The sequence below is a fragment of the Xenopus laevis genome, chromosome 9_10S (genome assembly GCF_017654675.1).
Source record: "Xenopus laevis strain J_2021 chromosome 9_10S, Xenopus_laevis_v10.1, whole genome shotgun sequence".
In the NCBI taxonomy this organism is placed as follows: domain Eukaryota; kingdom Metazoa; phylum Chordata; class Amphibia; order Anura; family Pipidae; genus Xenopus; species Xenopus laevis.
Window position 1 is genome coordinate 15422907 of NC_054388.1, and position 18643 is coordinate 15441549.

The 18643-nt window shown below is 41.4% G+C and overlaps 2 protein-coding genes and 1 long non-coding RNA gene across 7 annotated transcripts in view; 2 read left to right on the forward strand and 1 right to left on the reverse strand.

Moving 5' to 3' along the window:
* LOC121398884 (targeting protein for Xklp2-B-like) overlaps window positions 1-18643 on the reverse strand; it is a 100772-nt gene that overhangs the window by 48544 nt on the left and 33585 nt on the right. Inside the window, exons 1-4 of one of the 5 annotated variants that reach the window (XM_041578441.1) lie at window positions 13066-13156; window positions 11509-11843; window positions 11213-11301; window positions 10700-10796 (exon numbers count right to left, since the gene is read on the reverse strand). The exons of 3 other annotated variants lie outside the window; for them this stretch is intronic. In XM_041578441.1, the coding sequence (XP_041434375.1) occupies window positions 10700-10704 (5 nt within the window). In that variant the 5' untranslated portion in view covers window positions 10705-10796; window positions 11213-11301; window positions 11509-11843; window positions 13066-13156. Of the gene's footprint in view, window positions 1-10699; window positions 10797-11212; window positions 11302-11508; window positions 11844-13065; window positions 13157-18643 lie in introns of those variants that run through there. One more of the 5 variants, XM_041578436.1, reaches the window with a different exon arrangement.
* Window positions 3998-5132, forward strand: LOC121398905. The gene is made up of 2 exons (XR_005964608.1): window positions 3998-4656; window positions 4750-5132. It is a non-coding gene; the product is annotated as an uncharacterized LOC121398905 (long non-coding RNA).
* On the forward strand, window positions 5355-7900 carry LOC121398887 (serine/threonine-protein kinase 4-like). The gene is made up of 6 exons (XM_041578445.1): window positions 5355-5563; window positions 6049-6103; window positions 6296-6368; window positions 6742-6917; window positions 7180-7370; window positions 7815-7900. The coding sequence occupies exons 1-5, from the start codon at window positions 5510-5512 to the stop codon at window positions 7293-7295; spliced, it is 474 nt and encodes a 157-aa protein (XP_041434379.1). The 5' UTR covers window positions 5355-5509; the 3' UTR covers window positions 7296-7370; window positions 7815-7900.

The window sequence follows — 18643 nt, forward strand, 5'->3', positions numbered from 1 at the left end:
CAAATCCCAGCATCCCTTGTCAGACCTGCCGATTGTGGTCTTCTAACTGTTACTGAACTACAAATCCCAGCATTCCGTGTCAGACCTGTCGCCTAAAGTACAAATCCCAGCATCCCTTGTCAGACCTGTAGCCTATAATCTTCTAAATGTTACTGACCTAAAAGTCCCAGCATCCCTTGTCAGACCTGTAGCCTATAGTACAAATCCCAGCATCCCTCGTCAGACCTGTAGCCTGTAGTACAAATCCCAGCATCCCTTGTCAGACCCGCAGTCTGTAGTACAAATCCCAGCATCCCTTGTCACACCTGCAGCCTGTGGTCTTCTAACTGTTACTTAACCACATATCCCAGCATCCCTTGTCAGACCTGTAGCCTAAAGTACAATTCCCAGCATCCCTTGTCAGACCCGCAGACTGTAGTACAAATCCCAGCATCCCTTGTCAGACCTGTAGCCTGTAGTACAAATCCCAGCATCCCTTGTCAGACCTGCAGCTTGTGGTCTTCTAACTGTTACTGAACTACAAATCCCAGCATCCCTTGTCAGACCTGAAGCCTATAACCATCTAACTGTTACTGACCTACACATCCCAGCATCCCTTGTCAGACCTGTAGCCTATAGTACAAATCCCAGCATCCCTCGTCAGACCTGTAGCCTATAGTACCAATCCCAGCATCCCTTGTCAGACCTGCAGCTTGTGGTCTTCTAACTAATACTGAACTACAAATCCCAGCATCCCTTGTCAGACCTGTAGCCTATAGTACAAATCCCAGCATCCCTCGTCAGACCTGTAGCCTATAGTACAAATCCCAGCATCCCTTGTCAGACCTGCAGCTTGTGGTCTTCTGTTACTGAACTACAAATCCCAGCATCCCTTGTCAGACCTGCAGCTTTTGGTCTTCTAACTGTTACTGAACTACAAATCCCAGCATCCCTTGCCAGACCTGCAGTCTGTAGTACAAATCCCAGCATCCTTTGTCAGACCTGCAGCTTGTGGTCTTCTAACTGTTACTGAACTACAAATCCCAGCATCCCTTGTCAGACCTGAAGCCTATAACCATCTAACTGTTACTGACCTACACATCCCAGCATCCCTTGTCAGACCTGTAGCCTATAGTACAAATCCCAGAATCCCTTGTCAGACCTGTAGCCTATAGTACAAATCCCAGAATCCCTTGTCAGACCTGTAGCCTATAGTACAAATCCCAGCATCCCTTGTCAGACCTGTAGCCTATAGTACAAATCCCAGCATCCCTTGTCAGACCTGTAGCCTATAAACTTCTAAATGTTACTGACCTAAAAGTCCCAGCATCCCTTGTCAGACTTGCAGCCTGTGGTCTTCTTATTGTTACTGAACTGAACTACAAATCCCAGCATCCCTTGTCAGACCTGTAGCATATATAGTACAAATCCCAGCATCCCTTGTCAGACCTGCCGATTGTGGTCTTCTAACTGTTACTGAACTACAAATCCCAGCATCCCGTGTCAGACCTGTCGCCTAAAGTACAAATCCCAGCATCCCTTGTCAGACCTGTAGCCTATAATCTTCTAAATGTTACTGACCTAAAAGTCCCAGCATCCCTCGTCAGACCTGTAGCCTGTAGTACAAATCCCAGCATCCCTTGTCACACCTGCAGCCTGTGGTCTTCTAACTGTTACTTAACCACATATCCCAGCATCCCTTGTCAGACCTGTAGCCTAAAGTACAATTCCCAGCATCCCTTGTCAGACCCGCAGCCTAAAGTACAATTCCCAGCATCCCTTGTCAGACCCGCAGCCTGTAGTACAAATCCCAGCATCCCTTGTCAAACCTGTAGCCTGTAGTACAAATCCCAGCATCCCTTGTCAGACCTGCAGCTTGTGGTCTTCTAACTGTTACTGAACTACAAATCCCAGCATCCCTTGTCAGACCTGAAGCCTATAACCATCTAACTGTTACTGACCTACACATCCCAGCATCCCTTGTCAGACCTGTAGCCTATAGTACAAATCCCAGCATCCCTCGTCAGACCTGTAGCCTATAGTACCAATCCCAGCATCCCTTGTCAGACCTGCAGCTTGTGGTCTTCTAACTGATACTGAACTACAAATCCCAGCATCCCTTGTCAGACCTGCAGCCTATAACCATCTAACTGTTACTGACCTACACATCCCAGCATCCCTTGTCAGACCTGTAGCCTATAGTACAAATCCCAGCATCCCTCGTCAGACCTGTAGCCTATAGTACAAATCCCAGCATCCCTTGTCAGACCTGTAGCCTATAGTACAAATCCCAGAATCCCTTGTCAGACCTGTATCCTATAATCTTCTAACAGTACAGTTACTGACCTTCAAATCCCAGCATCCCTTGTCAGACCTGCAGCTTTTGGTCTTCTAACTGTTACTGAACTACAAATCCCAGCATCCCTTGTCAGACCTGCAGCTTTTGGTCTTCTAACTGTTACTGACCTACACATCCCAGCATCCCTTGTCAGACGTGTAGCCTATAGTACAACTCCCAGCATCCCTTGTCAGACCTGCAGCCTGTAGCACAAATCCCAGCATCCCTTGTCAGACCTGCAGCCTATAATCTTCTAACTGTTACTGTCCTACAAATCCCAGCATCCCTTCCCAGACCTGCAGCCTACAATCTTCTAACTGTTACTGACCTACAAATCCCAGCATCCCTTGTCAGACCTGTAGCCTGTAGTACAAATCCCAGCATCCCTTGTCAGACCTGCAGCCTGTAGTACAAATCTCAGCATCCCTTGTCAGACCTGTAGCCTATAGCACAAACCCCAGCATCCCTTGTCAGACCTGCAACTTGTGGTCTTCTGTTACTGAACTACAAATCCCAGCATCCCTTGTAAGACCTGCAGCCTGTAGTACAAATCCCAGCATCCCTTGTCAGACCTGTAGCCTATAATCTTCTAAATGTTACTGACTTAAAAATCCCAGCATCTGTTGTCAGAGTTGCAGCATGTGGTCTTCTTATTGCTACTGAACTGAACTACAAATCCCAGCATCCCTTGTCAGACCTGTAGCATATAGTACAACTCCCAGCATCATTTGTCAGACCTGTAGCTTGTGGTCTTCTGTTACTGAACTACAAATCCCAGCATCCCGTGTCAGACCTACAGCTTGTGGTCTTCTAACTGATATTAAACTACAAACCCCAGCATCCCTTGTCAGACCTGCAACTTGTGGTCTTCTGTTACTGAACTACAAATCCCAGCATCCCTTGTAAGACCTGCAGCCTGTAGTACAAATCCCAGCATCCCTTGTCAGACCTGTAGCCTATAATCTTCAAAATGTTACTGACTTAAAAATCCCAGCATCTGTTGTCAGAGTTGCAGCATGTGGTTTTCTTATTGCTACTGAACTGAACTACAAATCCCAGCATCCCTTGTCAGACCTGTAGCATATAGTACAACTCCCAGCATCATTTGTCAGACCTGAAGCTTGTGGTCTTCTGTTACTGAACTACAAATCCCAGCATCCTGTGTCAGACCTACAGCTTGTGGTCTTCTAACTGATATTAAACTACAAATCCCAGCATCCCTTGTCAGACCTGCAGCTTGTGGTCTTCTACAAATTTAATTTCATTTCATTTAAAGGGGAACTTTGCTTTAATGCTGTTGAAGCAAAAGAAAAAACTGATGGTAAATTTTGTTTTTTGCCAGTGGAAATCAGATTTTAGTATTAATGGTCAGAATAAAAATAACAGATAAAACAGATAAACAATATATATAAGTTTAGGGTTTGTTTTTGTACAATGGGAGAATTGGTTGAGGGTGTGAATACTTATATAAGGCAGTGAATCCTGATATGTATAGCAGAGAGGACTGGTGCATGTGAGCTTACAATCTCTTCTTTCTTTCTGTTTCCCCACACAGTGAATTTTGCGAGCGACGAAGCGTTTTCACAGCGTTTTCGAAGCGATTTTCAGAGTGATTTTCCGAGTGATTTCACAGCGATTGTTTTAGAGATATTCAGTGATATTCCATCTGTTTTTGGCGTTTGGATATAACATCTTCCTTTGACGTCAGCTGATATCTCTTTATAACCCAACAGCTCTTTTAAGAGCTAAAAAACTTAGGCGCAATGCTATTCTGCGCCCCCTGGAGGAAGGTAAGTCAACTGCTACTGTTTTAGCTGAATTTAGGGTTTTGCTGAATAGAGAACAGGTACAGATAAAGTATAGAATGTAATAGACTCTTTCTCTTCTCCTTCAGCCACAGGCGGAATCCAGAACCCTCTCCGAGACTTATGAGGTGAGTAGAAAGGAGGGTAAAACACTCGCCGCTACTGCCGGAAGTGAGACATGTTTTGTACCCTGGGGAATATTATGTTATCAATAAAATCCTTCTTTTTTCTATTTTATTTTCCAGCCTCCTGATGGTCGGCTGACCAAGGATGTGCTTGTTGGAGTGGGCGGCACTGGAGACGTCTACAAGGTAAGTTACCAACCAATTCCTAGAGAGTAGGGGAACTGAACAAGATTGTGATCACTACACACAATCACACAATGATTTAGGCAGACATATCAAGCTTCTGGTTTGGGGGCTGCATTAGACCCTCTCTTTCCTACTTGTATATAAGTCAACCTTTCTGTCTGTATTACAGGGACGACACCATCGTAGAGGCGTGGTAGCGGTGAAGATCGCCAACATCAGCCGAGTACTGTATCTTTATAATTCCAATCACTATATATCAATCCTATTTGTGTAGATGTCTATGTGAACTAAAGGGATTTCTATTATTCCACTCCAGGATGAAGAGTCAGTCTGCAGGGAGCTGAAGTTTCTCCAGCAGTTCGGAGGCCACAAGAACATCGCCTCTTACTATGGAGCCTACTACAGGGCTCCACTCACGGAGTGCTCATCGGAGCTCTTGGAAGTAAGAAATGATTTACTGTATCGTGTTCATTCCTCTTGTGCCAAAACAATCTCCACTGGAAGTGACAGAATACATGACCTGAAATAATTTCTATATATTGCAGATTGTTCTTGAATACTGTGGTGGAGGCTCTCTGTACAACCTCATCAGTAAGACCAATGGCCAATCCCTGAAGGAGACCTGGATTGGCTATGTCTGCAAGGAGGTTTTAAAGGTAAGGCCAGATTTACCCCTTAAGGACTCTTCTTTAATTGCATCAATTATGTATACAATCTCTTTGTTGGGAATGTTTATAATCTTATAACCTACATCTCAATCTCCCCAGGGGCTGCACCACATCCACAAGAATGGGGCCGTTCATAAAGACATCAAGAGCCCGAACATCATGCTCACAGAGACGGCCAAAGTGAAGATCAGTGAGTAAAACTTACAGTTATAAGAGTAATGGATGGTGGGGAGCTTCTGTGAATATGGAGTCAGGGGGTTTCATAATTCAGGTTTCTATCTTATTGTGGTTAAACAAGTTATTTTCCATTAATGGATTCTATCTGTCATTTCAGTCGACTTTGGACACAGCTGGGACCTGGACCCGCAAACTGGGTTGTGCCACGAAGCGGAAGGGACTCCACATTGGATGGCACCCGAGGCCATAAGGCAGAAGGGCCAGCGCCTGGCGTACGACACCAAAGTATGTTGTACTTATAATACTTGTAACAACACGGAGCAGTTACTTATCAGTGTTAATGGGACATAGAAGCAGTTATTTTCTCATGGAGAGAAAAGAGTTTTTCCGAAACGTTGGGTCTCTTAACTTTGTGCACAATGTGTCTGCTTTAATATATTTGCTCATTTGCATTGTGAAACTGGTGTTATGTACTGTAACTGCTATTGTTTGTATATTGCTGTATACACTTTTATATATAATAAAGCATTTTTTTTTACTTTTACATATACCATGGTGTGTTCATTTACTAGGGGGTGCATTGGGCTATTTTAGAAGTTGTTTTCTGTTCTGTTTTAGCCATAATTGAGCTAAGGAGAATGGCATTTTTGCACCCATGATAATATATGTATATGTTTCTAAAAGAGAAGTGCAGCCTTTTTACTTAGATTTTATTAAACACCAATAACCCAATTCTCTCCTTCTAATGCTCTTTGGTGTTTCTTTTTCAGTGTGACATCTGGTCGCTGGGGATAACCGCCATCGAAATGGCTGAAGGAAAACCACGTAAGTGAATCACAACAATTATGGCTACTTTATTTTATACATTGAGCAGCAGAGGTTCTATATCAGAATGGGAGGAATTTGGGATGATTTGCTATTTCCAGCAAAAAATAACTTTTTCTATAGATTAAATAAATAAATAAATAACTTCTAGACATGTTTGATGAACCTGATGTATATGTTTTTCAATTTCAGCATACACAGGGCAATATCCAGTTGAGGACCTGATAATTGAAGCCCAACCACCGAAGCTTCAATCGAACACCTGGTGAGTCTGTCCCAGCTCGTGTCAGATAGACAGATATACTGCAAAATACATGTATATTCTGGGGTATAGCTAATGGTTACTGGGGTGAGGGAGAGGGAGAGGGAGAGAGAGAGGGATGGATAGATAGATGATAGACAGACAGACATATAGATAGCTAGATGCGAGAGGGATAGAAAAATATACGATAGATAGATAGATAGATGATAAATAGACGATAGATAGATAGATAGATAGATAGATAGATAGACAGATAGACTGCAAAATATATGTATATTCTGGGGTATAGCTAATGGTTACTGGGTAAAAGCTTCTGGAATCTGGAAATCTGGGGATTTTTTTTGCTAGCTAAAGCTAAAATCTCTGGTTTTTCCAGGTCACAGCATTTTGTGTCCTTCTTGGAGTCCTGTCTGAAAAAGGATCCTTCGGAGAGAGGGAGTGCTGAAGAACTCCTGCAGCACCCATTCGTCACCCAAATACCACCTAAGAAGATCGTCAGGGCTGAGATAGAAGAACATCTCCGGACTCTGCAGAACTTGCCGGCCAAGAAAGGTGAGGGAATCCATTATATTTGATACGACTGCACCATCTCACAGTGTAACTCAACAGCTGCAAGAGTTGCTTTTATTATAATCACACTGGGAATAATAAACATGTTTTAAGGGGTACTTAATATAAAATTTTAGGATAATGGTGACAATGGTGTTGTAAGACAATTTGTATTTGGTCTTCAGTCTTTATTTTTTTGTTTATGAATCATATACAAGCTCTAATTAGTATTCATGAATCACAAATATGATTTTTCCCTATACAGGACTGAAGGGAGTTGCTCTCTCAAAGCTGCGGCGTGCTTGTGACTTCTGCACACAGACATCGGCAGAACAAGAAGCAGCTCTGCAAATGGCCCTGGAAGGCTTCTCCTGTTATTGATATTGTGGCCAATAACATCAACAGCCCAGAATGAGTTTCCTAAATCACAGCCAAGGAAAAAGAAACATCCACAGGGTAAGGTCCCATCTCCATTCAGTACAATAGTTCTCAGCTGGTAGACAAATAACAATTTGATCCCCTGCTGCCTGGTGAGTGTCTACATTGGTAGGACCCGAATCCTCACTGTGCACAAGAGGTGGGTTTCAGCTAGAAGATGCTCAAGTTTACAATTCTTCGTCACAATCCTCCCCAAAATCAAGGTTTTCTGTGCTGATGGACAATAGCCTCACTGCAGCAGCCACACAACAACACAACAGGGTAGAATGTGATTGAGAAGGCTCAGGCATTATTTCTTATTCCCATAGCCAGTGCATTTATTTCTAAAAGGAGCATCAGCCTAGGAGAAAAACTCCCTAACATGATGGAACCCCTAATGAATAAGGCGTGTGCATAAATGCCATGCCTCTGAATGAGAATTAATGATGATCTATTACTGACTGATATTTTTGTCTCATACAGATCCAGTGGCGTCTGCAGCTCCACCAGCAACATCTCCTTTCAAGCTGATGCAGTTCAGCAAGTGGTAACTTCAAGATTCCTGCAACAACACCAGCAGGGACTTTATCTCCTCGATCATATTCTTTTCAGACCACCACATCTCCACCAGTGGAGTCTTTGCTTCATTTTACCTCACTCCACCCACACACATCTCCACCTCAGTTTGAGGTGCCATAGTTCCATCCATCTTCCTTTTTTTGCAGACTACTACAACCCCAACATCTTGCCTTAAGCATCTACATTTCACAGAACCATAGCTCCAACATTCATATCTACCTCTACAGCTCCAGCAGCATTCACATTTTCAAACACCATAGCTCCACTATTAGGACCTTAGTTTTCATTAGTATCCAATTACCAATCTACCCAAGGACTTTTAATTTAACTTTAGCTCCATCACGAGCCCTTATTCCATATTTTACCTCTAACCGCAAGCTCTGTCCTTGTGCTAACACACCTCCACCAATATCTTCTTTTATTAACATATCATCAAGAGTTTCTCCTCTTTAAAATATCTTTTAATCCTTGCCCTTCTTACTACACCTCCATTTAGTCACCACCACACAGCACACACTAAAATGATGCCCTCTACGCAGAGGCTTCTCTTCTCCATTTTTTTCTTTTGCCTCCCCCCCTGCAATCTCCTAACAACAATTCCTCAGTGGTTTGACTATGAAGCTTTTCATTCATCCAGGTCATGGTATATCTAGTATAGGTAAATCTAAAAACAACTGGACTTGCTGAGTAATCAATGAAGATGTTTCACTACTCATCCGAGCAGCTTCTTCAGTTCAACTGACTGGTTGAACTGGATGAGTACTGAAACGTCTTCATTGATTACTCAGCAAGTCCAGTTGTTTTTAGATTTACCTATACTAGATATCATCAATGGTTTCTTCTGTTCAAATTCATTCCTTTCTAAATTCTATCCTTTCAAGCCTTCAACTCAACAACTAGTCATATCTCCTACTCTAAACCCTGACATAAACTCTTAGTACTGATACTCACATAAACTCATAGTACAAGTTGATCCAGGGACTTGTCCGATTGCCCGTTGGGAGTCAGGAAGGAATTTTTCCCCCTCTGAGGCAAATTGGCTCTGGCTTCAGATGGGGTTTTTGCCTTCCTCTGGATCAACTACTAAATAGGAAGATCCCTTTTATACTAAAACTTGAACCTAATGGATGTGAGTCCTTCCCAACTTAAATTAGTATGAATTCATCTAAAATGCATAAATATAACATCCAATTTATAAATAAATATGTTAATACACATTTCATTGGTGTTCTTGCATTTTTTATAGTTCTATAGTATTGCCAGGGAACATTACAGAGGAGGGAGACCTCTAGTGCAAGGGAAAAGGGTCACTGAAAAGTGAAGGTGGAATCAAGAGGCAAGGGTGGGAGAAATTGGTGAAAGGAGATGCTAAGGATGAATAAATATAAGAAGGGGATAAGCCATGTCTGGACCCAGTCCTACTGATCTGCACTGATGTCAGACGTTTGGTCAATCAATCCCATACAAATGATATATAGTCAGTACAGCAGCCCCCCTGCCCTGATATTAATCCATGCAGTTTATGTTTAGTCCAGGATTTACTTGCCCTTTAAGAGACAGGGTGGTAGACAGGAATATATTCATATTCCAGTCTCTTATTCAATTCAATGCATGCTTGCAAGGGTAATTTGGACCAGATGGCTGAAACTGCAAACTGGAGAGCTGCTGAATAAAAAGCTAAATAACTGAAAATCCACAAATAATAAAAAATAATAAAAATGAAAACCAATTGCAAATTGTCTCAGAATATCACTCTCTACATCATACCAAAAGTTAATTTAAAGGTGAACAACCCCTTCAACATGAGACAGGGAGGAAAGCAGAAATCTTAACAGCCTGATTGTGCCAGTTACTTTCATTCTCACCCAGAGTCTGCCGGAGATGGTCAATAGCTGAATAAGGGAACCAGACCAACTGAGAGGAGCCTGGGGAAAGAAACATCATTGCTATCCTTTATACAGCGCATGGCTTCTCCAGTAGAACTGATTTTCTTATCACAGTGGCACAAGCACAGTTGGTTCAGTTCAGGAGGCAATAAAGTCATCAGTAGGTATGCAGAGGGAAACAGACACTCCATATGGATAGTGCCTTAAAGGAGAAGGAAAGGCTAAAACTAAGTAAGCTTTATCAGAAAGGTCTATATAAATACACCAAGTAATTCTGCTCTGAGTCCCTTTGAAGATGTTAATAGTCTTCCTGAAATTCAAGTTTTTTTCAGAGAAAAAACTCGGTTCAAGTTTAGTCGAATTTGATTAGAGGTTTCGGGTCGGTAATATTAGTTCAAGTTTTAGATATTCGATTTTTTCTCTTAAATAACATCCCAATCAAATTTCGAGTATATTTGAATTTATTAAGAGTTAAAAAAAAACTCACATGAATTCGAAATTTGACCTTTGATAAATGGGCCTCCCCAAATTTATGGGAAACAAACCGCTATACACAAATGGCAGCATTATATATAGATCTATAATATTATATAGTCTTACTCCTGTCATATTCCAGCTGTCACATATGCATCATGTACTGACCAGGAAGGTATCAGGGCATGTCAGGAATATAATGCTATCATTCAGTTAGCCAGAAGAGAATTGTAGTTGTGTCGGTATATATGGAACTCATACAGGAGTTCACACAGTAGTTGTGGGTCATTAAGTCAACGGCACGAGCATGAGATTCAATGATAACTACAACCTACCTAAGGCATATTTAAGTGAGACTTCATGAAGAAAGTGAAGCGTCTGCTCACTGTGCAAGTGCCCCCCCAGGACAGAAAAGAAATTGGCAGTTACCTCATTATGGTGATTTACATATGGAAACTCTACAAGGTCTTGCAGCTGGGAGCTCTCACACAGAACCACTATGAGATGCCGTAAACAGTCCCGTTGCCTGAAAGATGAAAATATAATTATTAAACAGCAAGATTGACTCTAGCATTAAAGGCAGGGTCCCTTGGCCAACCCTCCTCTCCTACCCAAATGGAACATGCTCTTCCACTAATGCAAAACTTTACTGGGCTTTATATGGTGCTACAATGTTTACATTTTCCTGATTATCCGGGTATTGTTCTGGCTGGGCTGAAACTCCACTTGGACAAAAACTTCCTTGGCCTGTGTATGCAGTCTAAGGACGAGCACAATAAAAAAGCCCATGTCTGATCTGATAGGTGGGCAATAGTGAGCAAACTGGACAAAGATCTGCTTCTTTGGTAAACTGGCAAAAGGAGAGGATAATGTATAACTATTTGGATTTACAATGCATGTTATGCAACTAGACTTAAAGTGAACTTGTCACGGGAGTCGTACCTGCGAGGATCTGGGATTTGAGTTAATGCGTCGTATGCTTGGCTGTTGTGTCCCAAGTCATGCTTGAAAATCCAAATCCTTAATGCTGCCTTAAAATAAAGGATAACTTTAAAGGATTAATTATATTTTAGTTGGGATCAAGTACAAGCTATTGTACTGTTGTATTGTTACAGAGAAATAGGGAATCATTTTTAAAATTTTGGCTTATTTGGATAAAATGGAGTCTATGGGACACAGCCTTTCCGTAATTTCAATCTCCTAAAATGAAGAGCAAGATGCCCCATAAAGATGCTTACCAGTAGGTTTTACCGCTGCGGGCTGCAGTTCAGGGAAAAATAATTAGCAGGTACCAGCGATACAGAGGAATCGAGTGATTTCTTCATCTGGCTCTGTAGTTTCCGAGGACTGAGGGGTCAGCTGTTAGTGTGGCTAAAGGGAAAGCAAAGAGGGGTTCGGCTTCAGAATATCTTCTCTTCCGCAGGCTATGTCTCCTGCACTCAGCGCCGTGCCCAGATAGAGAGGCCAAACAGCAGCAGCATGTCCAGCGGCAGCCCCCACAGCCTCCTTCACATGCTGTCAGTAGCCAGGGAGGAGAAATCAAACACTGCAGCATGGATGGTCGCCGTGTCGCCTGTTTTGAAGAGGACAGGAAGTGGAGTTTCGGTAAGTTATTTCTTAATAAAGGCTTTGCTGTTTTAAAGTTTAATTTGTCTTGATGTTTATTTTTCATTGTATACTAACGAATTTTTTAAAAAATTTTTTGATGTTACTGGTCCTTTAAATAGATAAAACTTATGACACTCACCCCAAAGAACACACTCACCAGAACATGTGACTGAAAGTAACCTGCACCAAAAAACAGATAAATAATTGCCAATACGTATACAATCAGTAATTGATTTACACCAAATAGTAACACATAGTTAAAACAACTTTAAAACCCAAGTAACCAAACAGACTTCTGCAGAAACAAAATCATAGCAGTTGCAACATCATAGCAGATTTGTAACATTTTAACAGCAAGTTACCCTTGATTCAAAAAACAATTCAAAGGGCAAAACTCATTTGGGTTCTGGTGGGTGTGTTCTTTGGGGTGAGTGTCATAAGTTTTATCTATTTAAGGAATACCTTTGGTACTGTGAACAGGGTCTTGAGAAAGCTCTTAGAGAAAGACCGAAACGTCGACCAGTTCTGTTTTTTAAAAGTATTTAAATAAAATGTGGACATTTTAACTATTTAAATCCCTGTGTGCACCTGACTTCATAGATTGATTGATAACACAGCCTCTTAAGGTAGCACCTGGGTCCTGCAATTTATGTATGGAGTGCGCTCGAAATATGGATTCTGGATATTATATATTTATATATATATATATATATATATATATATATATATATATATATATCTCTATCTATCTATCTATCTATATATATATAAGACCAGCAGCTCCGGGTGTCTCTCCAGGTGGTTCATTGATTTTATATATATATATATATATATATATATATATATATATATATATATATATATATATATATATATATATATATATATATATATATATATATGCACTATTACCAGATTTTTAGTTACTTCGGGTGCGTTGGTCAATTTCCGTTGTACAGCCAAATAGATGGACTCGCACACCATTTTACAGTGAATAAAACAGTGTTATTTTATTCTTGATTGCATTTCCAACGTTTCGCCCCCCATTAGGGCCTTTATCAAGTATACAGTGCATGTTAACAAGTGACTACTTATATACTATTTAAAATTGGCGCCAAGTATGACGTCATAGACAGTGCTAGACATTCCAGAACAAACTTACACTGTACATATTTAAAGTGCAGTACCTATATTCCACCACAAGATGCCAGTGCTGTGCAAGTGCTTGAAGTGCTCGTAAATGTGTTACAAAAGTGTCCATTCGACTATGTCTTTTCCATAGGCCTGCAAATTTGTACAAAAGATAGATACTTAGTTTCACCTTGACAGAATTACATTCACAATGTTACAACAAATGCCATTCAAGCTATAAGGCAATTTAGTATTATTTTCTTTATGAATCTCAATCACATCATTCTGTCTCAGTGTGTCCGTATGAGAGTTAGGAGTCAGGTAAGAAAACAGCTTAACACCAGTTGTCCGTTAAGTCCCTTAGGACTTACGCAATCTAGCTCATGGAACCAAAAAGCCTCTCTTCTTAGTAAGGTATTGTCAAAATTTCCACCTCTCACCCTAGCTGGTACTTGTTCAATGGGCATGCACCTGAAAGCCGCTGGACTTTGCTTTGCTTCCGCCCAATGTTTGGCCACTAACTGTTGGGATATGTCTTGTTTTTTATTTTTGGCCTTAATTTCTCTATCAGGGTCAAACGCTGCCCTGATACTGGCCCTGTGCATTCCAATGCGTTCCTTGAGCATCCTGACTGTTTTACCACAGTAAATAAGTCCGCACGGGCATTTAATCATATAGACCACCATTGTAGATGAACAAGTCATTGCTTTATTTCATATGTTTTACCTGTCCTAGGATGTGAAAACTGATTGCCCAGAATCAGACTGCTGCACATAATGCAGCCACTGCACTTAAAGACCCCTGGACGCTGGACCAAAAAATGCTGTATGGGTGGACTAGCATAATTATCAGTAGGATCAGATGGACTCAAAATATCTTTTAGAGATTTCCCTCTTTGATAACTAAACCTTGGTTGGTACGGCAGCTTTTTGCAAACATTCTCATCACTTGCTACTAATGGCCAGTGTTTGAGTACACATTTACGTATAAAGTCTGAACCTTCACCGTATTGACTTACATAATAAATTTGATTCTCATTCGAGTTCCCTTTTCTTGGGGTTCGTACGGTGTGTGTTGGAGTCAGTTGTTGCGTGCTGCCCCCTAGGTCAAGATCTAGTGCCCATTTTTTGTGTCAAGGACCAGTTCAGGAGGATAGCCCCTTAACAAGAACTTATTGGCCATGATATTTAAATCCTCCTCCCGTTTATCTTTCTCACTGGTTATACGTATCACTCTAAGCATTTGTGACTTAGATAGAGAGTTCAATAAATGCTTTGGATGGCAACTCTGATAATGTAGAATGGTATTTCTATCTGTGGGTTTCACATATAGACAGGTCTCTAATTTAGTGGCTCCTTTATAAATTTTCACATCCAAAAATTCAATGCTATTTGCATTATAATTAAGTGCGAATTTCACCGGATTGTTTAAATAATTTAAATGGCTCACCATGTGTTCCAAATCTGTAATGGACCTGTACAAACATAGAAGATATCATCAATATAGCGCCTGTGGAAGGCGCCATATTTTTTGAATGAAGGACGGTTTAGTATGGCATTCATTTTCATACACATGCATAAAAGAATTTTGCGTAAGCTGGAGCCACTTTAATTCCCAGTCGCTGGGCCCGTGCTTTGTCATAAAGTATTGCTTTCCCGCAATTGAGGTCGTTTTTATAAAGATATAAAGCCGCAAACAGGACAGCAAATATATTCACAAGGGGGCCCCTATTATAGCACCTGCATTCTCATTAATCAATCATGACAACCGCTTGCAAATGCCTCCAGATCAGTCATGTGGATCTACAAGTGTATAAGACTTGCGCAGACTCCATTGTTACCTAGAACAACATTAAGTCCACGGCTAAATTATCAAACTTTGACCTACAAAGAATGACATGGTATACCTTCAGATAGCTCCCCATTCTGCCTGACCTATACATGGACTGGAGGAGGTCAATCACAAATTTCTGACAATATTCTCATTTATACGAACACACACCCCCAATCAATACATTGATGAAAATCAGTATCCGACTGAGAAATTAAAAATAGGCCCTGGACACTTCAGTTAACACAGCAAGGGCAACCCAAAACCAATCCACGATACGTACGGCACAACCAACAAGACTCCCAGACTAGCCCACTACAATACTGACTTCTCTATGGGACCTGAATAATACAGCCCTCTGGCATTTGCCAGAACCCACAGATTGGCCAGTCCCTGGCCTGCGAATGACATAATTGGTCGTCCTGTGGGGGCATGAGAATTGAACACTATTCTGACTAAACAACATTTTACGAGACACTTTCAATCACATTGCACACAGCAATATATGAGCATCTCTGTGAGTGGAATATACGGCATCTGCACTTAAAGTATGGATCAACGTTGTAAGCTTGTTCGGAATGGTCTAGCCACTGATCTATGACTATCATTAACTTGGCTGCCGAATTCTAAATCTGGATATATAAGTAGTCACTTACAGTTCTAACGCATAAGCACTGTACTCCTTTCACCTACAAAGCGCCCCCCATAAATAGGGCCGAGAAATGTTGCAATGCAATGCAAGCAATAAAATAATCACTGTTTTATTCAGCTGTAAAACTGGTGTGCGAGTCCATCTATATACTCATAAATCCATATAATTATTACAAAACCACGTACTGCCAAGGAACAAGCACCTCCCATATAAAACCTTCATCCACATTGTTCTCATTTGTGTTGTACCAAAATGTCCAACGATTTCTCGGTCCTTTGTAGGACCTTTCTCCTGTACATACTTAATACGAGGAATCTAATGCTACACAACCCACAATAAACAAGTTCGCGAAGGGTTTATATGGGAGTGCTGGCTTCCCTTGAAATACGTCAGGCGTATATATTATATTTTAACCGGACCACCGTTGCCTAGGACATACATCTATGTATGTATACTATGTATGTTAGGACAGACATCTAGATTTATGACATGTAGAAAATGCTCCCTCAGCACAGTCACCTGGTGGCACATAACACCCTTTCACTCCCACTCCAACTTAACCACAGAGGTCAGGGCGTCACTCACGCAATCACCGCTGATTGACATCGTTTTATAATCCTTGACCCCTAACCCAACCTGTGCCTTTCTCAGGCCACAATATCCGCTAGATTATATATCAACCTGGGCAGCCACTTCTCCTACATTAGTCAGCTAGGGCAGGGAAAGCACAAAGTATATTAAAACCAAACACATTGTATAACTAGTGGAAAACCACCATCGTGATCTCCACTTAACTATTCTAGAAATGACAAAGATCTCATGTGGCATCTCCACCCTCATCAAACATCTGCCATGATATGAAGGGTGATGCCAACTGGTTCATCTCACCTTGCGATTTCATATTACAACGGCATCCATCCTAAACGACAAATACAAGAGACATGGTAAGATACATTTAAAGACCCCAGATAATCCTTACTATATTGTAGGCCTAGGATTCCACCTGGCTGTCCTCACTTATTGGAGCTTCTTCTCTATAAAGGTCCCTGCGAACTTATGACTGCATTCCCACAGTCACACCCACAATACAGTACCACTCTGCAACCCCACATTGTACACATCTGGATCCTTCTTTAAATCCAATTCTTCACTTCCCCCTAGGCCATGTCATCTTGGCAGAGAGTAGGACACTCAGAAGTGACGTTTTACGGGAGCAAACAAGACCTTTCCGCATGAAATCGCATGACATTTTCCCTCGATACATCGTCATTCATCAAAAAATGGCCCATAACCTATCCCTGGTTGCCCCAATCATAAGCGCAGGATGCACGGTACAGCCAGATTTTACTCACACTGATGCACATCCTTACACCTGTCAAAACGATGTAAACTGATTGAAATTTCTTATTGAAAGATTCTCAACACGATATTTTGCATTTACACACAATGTACCGGTCGCAGACTAATTTGTGGCCACCACAGGACGCCACTATCCACCACAGATATATATTCATGATCGCAATGTAAAGAGCTTTCAGTCCTTATGTCCCTGCAATTCCGCACGGAAAATTAGGCTTCTGGCACAATGAGAGTCAGGAGCAAACCTGGTCCGTAACATAGGAACAACCATTGTTAAATATTTCCATAAATCTCCCATTTCATATGGAAAGGGTCAGACCATATACTGCTACCACATATAATCTATATTCCTATTATCAGGACATCACTTTCTGCTATAATAGAATGGAATTCATATGACTCAACCATCCGAGTAACAGATCCTGTTATTCTTACATCCTCCGTCACTTGAAGGGACCAAGCAATAATAGGGGAATTGCAAAAAAGAGGCCGCGCAGAAGGCAAATCCTCAAACAACCCCACACCTACCAGATACGACCACTAACATAGCAGCTGTCACTATGGAACCGTGAGTGCGTCAGTTAATCAACTCACATAAAATATATAGGCATATCCTACCACCGTCTTATGCATCCACTATCTATATAAATCTAAGCAAACCGATCACCCACCTCCAAAATAGAGCGAAAACATATCAACCACACTAACCATTCTCTCCCAGATTTATCCAAAGACGAAAATACGCTCCACCTTTGATGAGTAAGGAGAAAACGAGCTTTGAGGGCATGGAGCTGACTAAACCGGAGCAAAATCCAATAGCCACATGGGCAACAAACTACTTGTTAGCGCGCACTATCATGCGCATCCCGAATATCAGTACAGAGTCCACCACGCCCCCAAACGAACCTCGTTCGGCTTAAACATAACACGTAATTCATAATATTAATAAGACCAAAATCAACAATAACAAGATATCTTTCTAGGGTGGTAGGGCAGCTAACGGGGAGACATTAATCAACCAGCCGACAAAGCATCTTCTCTCAGCTGCCGCGGCGAACCTAATCTCCTCCACAATGCTATTCCGTATTTCAAACAACAGTCACCTGAATATATGCGCTCTGACTGTCCTAAGACAAACTCGGGAAATATCAATGGCGATTTCGATAATCTGCCCTAAGGTGCCACACCTGATGGATTTCCAGAGATATAGCTTGCCTCAGCCCATGAAGCATTTTCCGGGCAGAGATTCCATCACCAGCTCCACGATACAACAAATCGTATGAGAAGACAATAACATTTCGTTCCTACCTGAGGGAGTAAAATCTCCCTGTCAGCCTCACCCCGTCTCAACAGAAATGACCAACGCACAACAAACAACCATATAGATACAGGGTATGAGAAATCCGTTATCTGCGAAACCATATATACCGACGAAAGCTCCACATATTGACACGAAATGCGCCTATCTACACCCATACGCTCACATTCTCTATCCACAATAACTTCAAGATTTTTAAAAAACATGATTTCCTTGTTCTCGCTAGATAATCAAACACGTTGCCTTGCTACTTGATCTCAAAACTAAAATATAATATATAATCCTAATCTCGCGAGATGCAAGGAACCAGGCCTAATAGATATATTAGATGGTCTTTCATGACTTTTCTAAGTAGACTTATAGCAAAGCATAGTGAAGATCCCATAATTACAGAAAGATCCCTTATCTGGAAACGCCCCAGGCTTCCACAAAGCATTCTGATTCCCAAGCGATCCTCAATAGAACATGTACAGAT

Bases quoted from the DNA above. Each gene is read 5' to 3' on its own strand.
- LOC121398887 (XM_041578445.1), top strand. From the start codon at position 5,510: ATGGCACCCGAGGCCATAAGGCAGAAGGGCCAGCGCCTGGCGTACGAC. The intron at 5,564-6,048 runs GTATGTTGTACT...TTTCTTTTTCAG, and splicing joins GCCTGGCGTACGACACCAAA to TGTGACATCTGGTCGCTGGG. The intron at 6,104-6,295 runs GTAAGTGAATCA...TTTCAATTTCAG, and splicing joins AATGGCTGAAGGAAAACCAC to CATACACAGGGCAATATCCA.